Source organism: Lottia gigantea, assembly GCF_000327385.1.
Source record: "Lottia gigantea unplaced genomic scaffold LOTGIsca_73, whole genome shotgun sequence".
In the NCBI taxonomy this organism is placed as follows: domain Eukaryota; kingdom Metazoa; phylum Mollusca; class Gastropoda; family Lottiidae; genus Lottia; species Lottia gigantea.
Window position 1 is genome coordinate 301531 of NW_008710453.1, and position 13198 is coordinate 314728.

General features: G+C 33.6%; 2 protein-coding genes across 2 annotated transcripts; both read right to left on the minus strand.

Moving 5' to 3' along the window:
- Positions 1–1003: 1003 nt before the first annotated feature.
- Positions 1004–3168, minus strand: LOTGIDRAFT_168182 (hypothetical protein; the record flags this gene model as incomplete). The annotated part of the gene is made up of 3 exons (XM_009066065.1): positions 1004–2043; positions 2641–2864; positions 3110–3168. 3 exons carry the CDS (start codon positions 3166–3168, stop codon positions 1004–1006), a joined length of 1323 nt encoding a protein of 440 aa, XP_009064313.1.
- Positions 3169–10973: 7805 nt separating this feature from the next.
- LOTGIDRAFT_235984 (hypothetical protein) lies at positions 10974–13153 on the minus strand. Its single transcript, XM_009066066.1, has 2 exons — positions 12777–13153; positions 10974–12346 (listed from the first exon to the last, which is right to left on the minus strand). Exons 1-2 carry the CDS (start codon positions 12983–12985, stop codon positions 10981–10983), a joined length of 1575 nt encoding a protein of 524 aa, XP_009064314.1. The 5' UTR covers positions 12986–13153; the 3' UTR covers positions 10974–10980.
- Between the last annotated feature and the right edge of the window lie 45 nt (positions 13154–13198).

Genomic DNA, 13198 nt, shown 5'->3' on the forward strand with positions numbered 1-13198 from the left:
GTGCATTAACAAGAGCATTGTCATTTGCTGGTTATTGGTGCAAATTGGATAACGAATGATCGTCTTTGGTATATATATGTATGGGCATATTACGGGCTCTTTCTATTGAACTAAATCTATAAAATGTAAATTGATCTATATATTTAGCCCCATCTACATAAACTCTTTCTTTCTGATCTGAATGAGCAAATGAAATTGAATTGTTTCGTATCCCACTTTCTGCTGATTGAGCTTATGAGGATGACTATTGGCATGAAGTATGCAATGGGGAGAATAATTATAACAGAAGAGTTGTTTTTTATTTGTTTTTTTTTTGGGGGGGGGGGGGGTCCAATAATCGTAGGAGTGTACAGCTCACTTCCGGTAAACTGTCCAATCAAAACGACTAAACGACATCCATGCAGTGTGCAATATGGTAAAATGGTTATAAAAATCTGAATGGACTCATTTGCCCAAACACAAGGATTATAAATTCATTATTGTAATGCTCTGATATTGTGGTTTGTTACATCGACTCTGCATATCATGGTGCATGGTTCCAATAGAAATACCTATACATGGGTATTATATGGTCGCCCATAAACATTATCATGGTGGTTATATATTTAACGAGTTTTACGTCTTACTTTGTGTAGCTGATCAGACCCATGAAGTTGATGAACAACTTTGCCTTATTGCCTCATTTTAACAAATATAATTTTCTGAATGTCAATCTCCGTCTTATACCTTGACTGCAATAGCCACCTTTCTTGTATCATGGAAGTTTATAAAAGTAGCGAATACGGCCAACCACTGTCGTCGACAGAAAATTTGTGAACAATAAGCCATAGCGTTGACAGTCTGTCTGTCGAGGCCTATGATTGGTTGTAGTCGCTAGCGTACAATCCAAGCAAATCGCTGCATTATGTGATACAAGAAATGTGATATTGTAGTCCAGGTATAAGACGAATTTCGTAACAGCTTGACATTGTGAAAAAGTATGGCATTCTGTTCAACCGCATAATTAAAAGTAACCAAACTGATCTGCCCATCTGTAAAAATCATCAATATTTCTATATTCAAACTTCTCTTCAATCAACTCAGGTTCCGATTGTGATTCGTCTATGAAGATTTCGTCGTTTATTTCATGATTCAGATATTGCCTAATCTTTGATGGAACAGGCAAAAGATTCATTTTCTCTAAACCCAAAGCTTTCTGAAGACAATGCCTGATCGCAATTCGACAATTTGATTTTAGAGTCCTTGGCTTCGAGCACAATTCAGATAGCCAATTTGCTCTTTTATGATACTTCGGTTCACAACAAAGTATAAATTTCGGATTTTCTAAACAACGCAAAACGTCAGTCTCAGAACAACTTCCATACCAGTACATAGTTTCCAAAATATCTAAAGGAATCATCCTGCTTATTATTGAGTTCATTAATTTGTCGAAATTGATTAAACTGAAATCGATACGACATCCGTACCGAAGAAATAACTCAATTATTTCACTATCTGAAAAAAAGGCCTCCTGAATTGGGGATGACCCTTCGTTGTCAATAACCTCGTAATCTGCACCTTGATCAAGAAGATATTTCACTACTTCCAGCACCCCCGGCTCATCTGATACCACCGCAAATCGTAGGGCTGTCCATTTTGAACAAGATTGTTTGTCAATGGAGCAGCCTCTCTCAACCAATGTTTTGACATGGTGTAAAAGTCCCATCTCAGCCGCCCACATCAGAGCTGTTTCACCATTTTTGTTTTCAGAATCTAAATTATTACATTTGGTAATAAATTTCTCAAAAGTGTTGGACATTTGTTCTCTGAAATATCTGTTGTACTCTGTAGGTTCAAAATCAAATCTAGAAAAATCATTAGTCATGGCCACCATGAGTGGCGTGACGCCATCTTTTGTTTTAAGTGATGCATCACATCCAGCATCTAGTAAAGCATTTATTGCATTGATTGCACCACTATCAAAGACATGTGTGTCCATATGTTTGATAACTTTGTGTAAGGCGTTTGAATTCGTTCTGGTGTCCACTGCATTCACATCTAGGCCTTTTGTTATTAAAGAGGGTATCAAGGTAGGCAAGCCCTCGGAAGCCACCAGAAGAACTGTTTGTCCAGAGCTATCTTTTACGTTGATGTCAGCCCCATGAGCGATAAGTTCTTCAGCAAGATGGGCGTTATTGTTTTCAATTGCAAGTAATAACGGTGAATCATTGTACTTGTCTCTAGCATTGACATCTGATCCAAATTCTATCAAGAGCATTGACATTTCTCCGTAGTTATTTTTAACAGCTAACACAAGAGGCGTGCTATCTGAAAACTCACTCCTCTGATTGACACTGGCTTCGTTTTCGAGAAGAATTTTCACTTTTTCATAATCATTCTTTTCAGTCGCTTTAAAGAGATCCTTATTGATAGCATCCTTCTTCTCTTTTAGATCTTTACAAACTTTTTCAATGTCAGCAGATGTAGCAGCTTGTTCAAGTTTCACTGCTCCATGCTGATTCTTTTCGGTCGCCTTACAAGGATGCTTATTGATATCATCCTTCTTCTCTTTTAGATCTTTACAAACTTTTTCAATGTCAGCAGATGCAGCAGCATGTTCAAGTTTCACTGCTCCATGCTGATTCTTTTCGGTCGCCTTACAAGGATGCTTATTGATATCATCCTTCCTCTCTTTTAGATCTTTACAAACTTTATCAATGTCAGCAGATGTAGCAGCTTGTTCAAGTTTCACTGCTCCATGCTGATTCTTTTCGGTCGCCTTACAAGGATGCTTATTGATATCATCCTTCTTCTCTTTTAGATCTTTACAAACTTTATCAATGTCAGCAGATGTAGCAGCTTGTTCAAATTCTCTCAAATTCACACTGAAATATACAAGCAATTGTTCGGTTTTGATCAATTGTGAAAACAGAAACATCAATGATTGAAGCTTCGATATTAAAAAGTGAACGACTACTTGATGAAAAAATGATTTTGGATTGGCCTGGTTGTTGGCTTCTTTTTTTTACCTGTTTGAGTCTTGACCAATGGACCATGGCGGGGTCGAGGGATGCGGGATAAAAACGGAAATCGACACAATTAAAATTATTCAGAAAAGTATTCACATTACCTGTCAATTTTACTCGGGATTGCCCGTTTTCTTTTAGTTTTCTTACAACAGTTGAACATTCTGTCAAGTTTTTGTCAATTATCTTTCTTCGGTTTGCACAATATTTGAATTAGACCACTACTTATATACATAAATATTCTGACCTACTTTATCTTTTCACCGTGATATAATACCCTCTATCAATATCAACTATTATAATTTGAGACGAGCAAAGTTGGGATGGGCTTTGGGACAACATTGTCGACACCAAAGTGCGTCTAAAAGGGTTCTCCCAAGAAAATGTTTGAAAAATTGAATTGGTTTTGTGAATTCTGACACATATTTTTGGGCACAAGCGGGTAAATTTAAGTGGTGGTACAATTTGGGGTTCCGCTTACAGTCCCTTGAAGATGGCCATATCTCTCTAAGAAATAAAATAATAACCCTAAGGATTTAATTAAAAGTGGGCGATACCCGTTATAGTGAATATGATCATATTGATAAGTACATGCTTACCGATTGGGAATACTCATTCTTAAAGCTTAGTACAATATTTCACTGTCACCATTGTTAAAGTCGTTTCTAGGTCATGAAATGATGTAAGCCTAGCTATTTCGCAATCATTATTTTATTTGCCGAAGTGTTAATTGATGTAACTACGTGTTACTCTTAGGACATACATTACATTACGAAATGATATTGAAGCAGCCGCCTGGACAACTCACCGAAATATATCGACCTAGAACTGATTTGCAGCGCCTTTCAATGTTTCGTCATAGCTACGGATATATACCTAGGATTTACCCCTAGTAAATTTAATAATTTACGGATTTTTTTTTCATTAAATCAAAAACTAGTTGAACATGCAAAACGTTAAGTTGACTAAACCAATTTCGCTTGAATGTTATTTTTGCAAACTCTATCTCGACTTTATTTACCTAGTCAGGCAAAGAAAAGTAGCTCGTAAATCCTCATTTCATTCCATTTGAATGGTGTGAAATAATGTAGTTTACCACAGAGCCAAAATGTAGTATATCACAATGTCAAAATATAGTATACCACAGTGCCAAAGTGTAGTATACCACTGTGTCAAAAAAAAGTATACCACAGTGTCAAATAATGTATTATACCACAGGGTGTGTAGTATTCGACAATGTCAGAATTTAGTATAACATAGTGACAAAATGTAGTATACCAATAAGTAGTATACCACAGTGTCAAAGTGTAATATACCAAAATGTAGTATACCACAGTGTCAAAGTGTAGTATACCAAAATGTAGTATACCACAGTGTCAAAGTGTAGTATACCAATATGTAGTATACCACAGTGTCAAAGTGTACCAAATTGTAGTATACCACAGTGTCAAAATGTAGTATACCAATATGTAGTATACCACAGTGTCAAAGTGTAACAAAATGTAGTATACCACAGTGTCAAAGTGTAGTATACCAAAATGTAGTATACCACAGTGTCAAAGTGTAGTATACCAATATGTAGTATACCACAATGTCAAAGTGTACCAAATTGTAGTATACCACAGTGTCAAAATGCAATATACAATGTAACAAAAACGCAGTTTGTCATAGTGTCAATATAGCCTAAAATATGCCAACAGCACTGTCAAATCAAACTAAGAAAAGACTCTATCTCGGAGACAGAATGATCGAGTTAATTGCGAACAGTACTGTTATTATTGTAATAAATCCATACATGAATGATAATCATAACAATATAACTCATTTATCGACAAGTCTGCCCATTAAACAACAATAACAATTAGTAGGTAATACATCTTAACTTGTCTGTCTTTTGTTCACATGTATTATACAAATAAAAACTGACAACCATTTAATTGATCCGATATGTAGTCCGACTTGTTCTCCCTTTTTTCAATATGCTTATTTCTATAATGCTTCTTTTTTTTTTCACTCGTATTTGTCAATCGTACCATAGTCTTAGAAAGAAGCCTTTTTTCAACTAAGCAACATCAGTAATAGTGTTCACAGCCGAATTTGAGCCTTCAAATCCATTTCACTCGTTTGTAAAAATATGAATTTTACTCGTTTGAGGATTTTTTTATTTTACTCGTTCGTAGAAATAAGAATCTTACTCGCTTGTGGATATTTGAATTTTACTGTGTATAAATTTGATTTTCACTCGTGTATAGAAATTTGAACTATACTTGTTTGTAGAAATTTAGATTTTAATCGTTTGTATATATTTTAATTTTACTCATGTGTAGAAATATGAAACTTGGTCGTTTGAAGAAATTTGAATTTCACTCGTTTGTAGAAATTTGAATTTCACTCGTTTGTAAAAAATTGAATTTTAATCAGAATGTGTAGAATATATAATTTTACTCGTTATTAGAACTTTGAATTTCAATCGTGTGTTTTCCATAAATTTCACTCTCGCCCGAACGACGGAACGATTCGGACTTACTGAAATGGACTATGTAGCTCATTAGAAGCGTTCCACTACAAGAGTTTCTGTTTGATAAGGTCTCATTATCAGAAGGTCTGTATAAATACAGCACTAAGCGTTAAATTAATACGATTGACAGGACTGACATGTTAAAAACTAGTTGATTTCTGGTTGAGTCAATATTGACACAGCTGAATATCAACATGATACTGACAGCAAGACTTTATCTGATGAGGTCAAGGTCATGGTAATGGTTTACCGGATCATTGAGTTGATTTATTACTCTTGTCTATAGATTGATAGATTTTCAAACAAAATTTTTTACCAGTTGGTGTAATTCCTTACCTTATTTGTTGTTAAGAAACTACGTAAAACCATGACTCTTGAGATGGGGTCCAGGTTATGATTATGGTTTACCGGATCATTGAGTTGATTTACTACTCTTCTTTAGATTGAGAAGTAGGCAATAGGCCTGTTTCAGGATTGACAAACTTTATTGGGAATTAAACTGCTTTATAGTACGTGTATAGTATAATTGTAGTATAGTTTCAAGGATATTTAAAAAAAATATTAATGATATAAGAAAAATAGAAAAAAAGCAAAGCAAAAACTTATATAATAGACAGTAACGTTTTCGATGTGATAATCTTCTTCATTGAGAAAGTAACATTTTGCATTAATTTATTGTCAATTGAAAAGATAATAAGTGCCTTGATTTTCATAGTTTTACTTTCGGCATTTTACCAATTAACCATGTATTTAAAAATAGTTCCCGTTTTGTCTATCGAACCGCTTATCATAAATTTTATCAATTTAATTTTCTGTCTTACCAAATATTTGTTTTTATTGACATTGTTAACAAACGCTTGAAGTCTTGAACAACCAGTTTCAATGTTTCAATTAATCCTTATCAATCGGGGTAAACAAATATGTCTATAACATGAATGCTCAAGGTCTGCAGTAAAATCTCACGTGTGTGCCAGCGCTTTCACGACAAGATTATCGTGCTGCCGACAGAATTTATGATATTTGTCGCCGATTGTTTTATCATCGTCATATTCCAATCAGACTCATTTTCCTTTCAATTCAATGATCTGCAAAAGTCGCCGACCAAGCATAAAGCACCACTGTCATTCAAAATAAAACATTTTTACTTAGATTGAATAATATTTATCCATAATAAGGTGTATAATAAATCCAATTTTGTACAGGAAAGGCATTTATTGGCATAATTTCCAGTTGATAACAAAATCTAATATTTTTCTACATATTTTGCGTTTGGATACTAGAAGCGAATATTTAAAGAAAATGTTTAAAGTGAATGGTTGAAATGCTGAATATATCTATATTGAATATTCAATTGGCGTTTTTCGTTTAATGTCATTCATCTCCGTCACTCTATTTAGAGGCATGAATACATAGCAAACGTTATTCATTTGATATAATTATCATTGATATACTTATCAAAAAGTACAAACATTACGATTTGTATTCGGAAGGGAATGCTAATCCAGGGACAATGTTTCCCGTGTCAAACAGGTGCGGATAGATAACACAGTACGGTCTATTGTTTAAACATATTACATTAAAGATATGTAGGCTTAAAGGTGTTGTAAAGAGGTTTTCTAAATTTGTATGCGTATCGGGGAAATTGATAGCATTGATTTGCTAAAACTTAGTGTACATCAATTAACGTAAAAAATGCTTCATCACATAAGCCTTTCGCGATTAGTGACGCCATCAAGCACATAGTCTTAGTGGAATTGCAGAAACCACAGACGTCTGACTTAATATTGGAATGGTGGAAATTGTATTACAAGCATATTTTGCGTAATCAATTACTTAGATTAAGTGGAATAGCAGCTAAGAAAACCTCTTTACAATTCCTTAAAAAAAAACACTTTCCATGTGGTCCATTTTACTCAGTGTAATATAGCTCTTAAAATTCGCAGCAACCAATGAACTAAAGTAAATGACAAATAAACAAAACATAGCAAAGAAAATATATAAACAGTAACACGAACTGAAAAGCAATTTCATGGTTTGATATGAGTTTGTTGACTTAATATAAAATATTAATGGAGTTATATGACTTGGTTGTTATCATTTAATAACTTTCATTGGGGTTTTTTAATTAAAGATACCCAACAGATTTTCAGCTATTGATTTTCAGCTATTGATTTTCAGCTATTGATTTTCAGGAAATGGTAGGTTTAAGTCTTCTAAATGTAGAATGGAACAAGATGATGCGGTTTGATCCTGTTTTGTCTTACATATAAGTTATATAAAGGCAATCTATGATGGTGAAGTACCTAGAATACATTAAAAGGGAGATAACCATATTTCACGAGAAAAGTTTGTACTGAAAATCTTTCCATCATTAATGGCCCTAAGGACTCGTCTTTAAACAAACATTCCGAACTCGTCTCGAAGTGTAGACATGAAATAAATTCTATATGTAAATTTAAGAACGCAATGTGGTCTCATATGTCACAGATTGATAGTGATTGTTGTAGAATATGTAATTTTAATGGACTTTTTCTCGCGGTTTTTCACGTTTGCTGGTGACCAAATACATTTCAGTCGCCATAAGATCGCAAATGGTCGCAGTCCAAACAACATGTTTCAGGTCCTGTTTTAAAGCATATTTAATATATTGAGAAAAGACAGTTATAGTGAGTTCTATGTTAATATTTTACATTGAGAGTTCTATTTTACATTTTACATTGTGGTAAAAGTTGTAGTTCTATTATAATATTTTACATTGTGGTAAAAGTTGTAGTTCTATGTTAATATTTTACATTGTGGTAAAAGTTGTAGTTCTATTTTAATATTTTACATTAAGAGTTCTATTTTAATATTTTACATTGTGGTAAAAGTTGTAGTTCTATTTTAATATTTTACATTAAGAGTTCTATGTTAATATTTTACATTGTGGTAAAAGTTGTAGTTCTATTTTAATATTTTACATTAAGAGTTCTATTTTAATATTTTACATTGTGGTAAAAGTTGTAGTTCTATTTTAATATTTTACATTAAGAGTTCTATTTTAATATTTTACATTGTGGTAAAAGTGATAGTTCTATTTTAATATGTTACATTTTGGTAAAATTAGTAGGTCTATTTTAATATGTTACATTGTGGTAAAAGTGGTAGTTCTATTCAAATAGTTTACATTGTGGTAAAAGTTGTAGTTATATTTCAATATTTTACATTGTGGTAAAAGTGGTAAATCCATTTTGATATTTTACATTCTTGTAAAAGGGGTAGTTTTATTATGATTTTATGTTGTGGTAAGAGTGATAGTTCTATTATAATATTTTACATTGTTGTAAAAGTGGTAGTTCTATTCAAATATTTTACATTCTGGTAAAAGTTGTAGTTATATTTCAATAGTTTACATTGTGATAAAAGTGGTAGTTTCATTTTGATATTTTACATTCTTGTAAAAATGATAGTTCTATTTTAATATTTTACATTGTGGTAAAAGTGGTAGTTCTATTTTAAGATTTGACGTTGTGGTAAAAGCTGTAGTACTAATTTGATATTTTACATTGAATACAAATTGTCTTCAGAAGTATTAGAAGTCTAAGAAAATCTCACGAGTCCTTCAAAAATACCTCAATCTAGGATTTCACTTTCTATTTCCATATTATGTCTTTATAATTATGGCAGTCTTGAGAAATGGAAACCTGGATAATTCTGGACACACTTGGGTTTGAAGGCTGAAATTTTGAATGTAAACTGTGAACACTATTACTAATAAGTTAAGGTAAAATATTCCCATTTAAGATGCTAAGGTACGATTGATCAAACAGATGGCGAAGCTGTCCCTTTAATTGTCACCCATGTAGTTGGAAAATGTGTGATGGCGTTGACTGTGTATTCTATCCGCATCAATATCATACCATACAAAATGGCCACCAAAATGTGTATCTTCCTTATGATGAATATGATATGGCGAAACAATTTGATTAAATAAAACGTGACTGTTGAAACAAAGCGAATGGCCGCAGTCACATTCTGATTTCAATTTTGTTAGTTCAGGATTAGTCAAAAGCAAACCAGGATATAAATTACCTTTCACTTTATAATACGAAAGTTTCTTGAAATAGCCTCCTTTATGAATCGGGGAATCTCTGGGAATTCACAAATTATTATGAGTATGAAGAAAAATATTTCCTTCTAAATGTCGAGTGCTTATTTAAATATATCGCATTTAGAAGGAAATATTTTTCTTCATACTCATAATAATACAAAAAAGTCCAAAAATTCGACGAGTAGTATCTCGGCTGTTGCTTGCAAAATTCTCACAGATATAGTTCAAGATGTCGTTGTCCAACCCTGAAAATATGACAATCACTGAATAAAAAACGGAATCCAAGGGATCAGCAAATTAAGTTGCCTTGGTATTTGACATGCTATTTTGTTCGTGAGAGTACTTGTACAATTTTTTTTCGATGTCTTTCATATTTTCAAAGGAAAACGTACAATTCATCTTAGATATACGAAAGTTTCATAGAATAAGTATTTTTTTTATAAATTTGCCACACCAAATATTGATTATAAAATCTTTTATTGTCTATGTAAAGTATAAGGAAATGAAAATCGAATCTAAAACTACAATGTTTATATAAGGTATAAGGTATAAGATAGAAGAACAATTAATAAGATTTTTTTGTAATTTTTTTTTTTTTCCATTAAGCTAGGAAATATCTGATAAAACGTTCAAACTCGTCCGAAGTAATCATCAATAAACTAAAATTGAGATATTTTGCATCAATTATGACTTGTTTTAGTTAATCAGGGACCGTATTTAAATGATCTCTTTCTCGATCTCTTAATGAAAAATATGATTAAAATAATGTAAAAGAAATGCTACAATATTTTTAAAAAATGAGAATTATTTGTACAAAGTAAGGTATATTTGTATAAAATTCTGAGAATTTTAAGGAATGGGTCGCCATTTCGTGTATTGATTTGAGTCTTGAATGTATTCTGTCAATAGTCTTTAGAAGTACTAAAAATGTACGAGAATCGCATCATTCCTTCAAAATTACCTCAAACAAGCAATTTCATTTTCTATATTTCATTTTCTGTTCTGACATATATATGACGGAGTCTCAAGAAAAGACGAGTCGTCATTCTAACTTTCAAATATGAATATTTCTGAACACACGTGGATTTGAAGGCTCAAATTTTGAAAGTGAGCTGTGAAGATTACTGATTAGCTTAGCTTAGTTCGGATGGTGAACTGTCTCCTTAAGATCACCAAATTGCAATACTAAGAACGTTGATTGGTTAATATTATAAGTGAGATATCATTAACCAATAGGTTATTTGCACATTAACAATGAAAAAAAATTAAAAAAATTAAAAAATTGAAAAAATTAAAAAAATTAAAAAAATTAAAAAAAATTTAAAAAAATTTAAAAAATTAAAAAAATTAAAAAAAAAACTCACAACCTAAAGAATAACGATAACAATAGCAGCTGTAAAAATTGTCAACACCAAGTTAAGAGCTGGTACTGTAGAAAGAGACCGAGCTATCAATTTACTAGTTTCAGGTTTCATCTTCTCCATTGTTTCTTCATCCCGGGCCATTTCCCATTTACTAGTATTTAGATTATAAAATACAAACTGTTCGTTATCAGGAACATATTGTGGTTCCTCACTGAATGGTGGTCTTTGTATCGGGGCTGGGCCGTTCACAGAAAATGACCCTGAAGCAGCACAATAATACACAGAACATTCTTGGCTAATGATGGCAAGATGTTGACTGTAACCTTTGGGACATTCTTTAGGTCCTTGTTTGTTGTTACCGGGAGTGCTTGGCGTGGCTCCGGCTAAGGGATTACCACTATTACAGCTAAAGAATCCACCAAATGGTAGAGAAAGTCGATTTCCTAGTTCAAAATCATCACTCAAACAAACATACAGATCACTGCCGATCATTCTCGATATATAGGTATCTGGACAGGAATTATCCATTGTAACTGGGTTGTCAACACGGGAAGAGTAAACACCTCCAAACAAGTAACCAGAGTTGCGAGGAACGGGTTTTAATGCGACACACCAGTAGACTGTTAAAGTGGCATACGAACGTCTGGTGCCCGAGGAACAGCAGCGACTCCACCATCCACATTTTCTACAGTTTCTGTAGGGAGTTGATCGTTTGTAATCTTCCGTGTAGAGTTTCACGGCTTGATAATTGGCAGGACATGAAAATTTTCCTGTTTTGGGATTCTCCTGGCTCAACTTTCCACAAAGATCACCAGCATCTCTTCGAGTCATGGTACACATCTGATAAACTCCACCAAAAGTTAAATTCGATGCAGCAGCCTCGCAACTTTCATCATCAACATTGGCTATGTATGAGAAATTGGGAGAGTCCAAATTCATACAGCCTCGGTATATATTATATTCATAGTATTTCCATATGGCATCATAAACGTGTTGCTTAACTTGATGAGCTAAGAAAGTGGGGATTTCTGGCAGGTTTTCGTGGGTTATTAAAAGATGGAGTGGTTCACCTGCTCTGTCCATAGCTACTAAATTCTTATCCAATTTTTCTGCCCATTTGTTTACAGAGTAATCTTGAAATGTAAACACCGATCCACCATACGCCATTATCTGAGAGCTGGTTATGCTTTTTTCGTAGGATTGTTTGGTGGAACTGGATACCGTCGATGAACGACTAAAGCTTGCGTGGACTATATTGAAAAAGTTTGCACTTGCAGAAGCCAAAATAGTTCGCTTTTGGTTTTCATTTTGTGCCATAAACTGTCGAGTTACAAAATCCTCTTGAACCAAAGCCGCACCCGCTGTGATACTATTAACGATAATGAGTTCCGAAATCACGAACTAAAAGCTCACTCAAGTACGTTGCTTCTCCAGTGTAATTAAGTTGAATACTTTTAGCGATTTTCATTAAGGCTTTCTTGAAGCTTGGGTGGAGTGGAGCGCCATATTGAAGCTTTGCTGTATATCGGATGTATCTAATTTGGATTCGGGTAACTTCTGATTTTCTGTTGATTTGCTTTGATTTGGCTGTTTCATAATCATTTGAGTATTTCCCACTTATTCCGACACCACGGAAATTCTACCCAGCTTCGGCATTGATAGACTTGGACGTCATACTTGTATAATTCTGCCAATGGTTGATGAGTTCAGCAAATTGTTGAATTCTGCTTCGTCGTTGAGGAATAAGGTACACGTCATCGGGTATTAAGAAGTTTCCATCAAGTTTACACGAGTCGTACCTAGGTTCGATCACCATACCACCATATTTATTCCGAAGGTTATCCCATCCATAAATAGGGAGTACATCAAATTTAGCAACTTCGTTATTCGAATCTTCAATGCATCTTTTGTAGACTCTTGAATCCATCCGTAGCACTGGATCACCATCTGGAGAATCGACAGCAGCAGCAATGCTAATTATAGAGAAAGCGATCAAAAACTTCAACATTCTGACAGAAAAGGCGTCAACTCAAGCCGAATGTTTAATCGATTAGATACTACATTAAAATGAAATAAATCGTCGTAAAGCGTATAGTATATCTATATACACGGAAATTGCCCTGGTTCTTTTTATATCGATACGTCTTTGTTAGCGCGGGAAAACACCAAATATCTATGTCATACACTAAATGAATAACACCCGTTTATCGTTTATTGAATA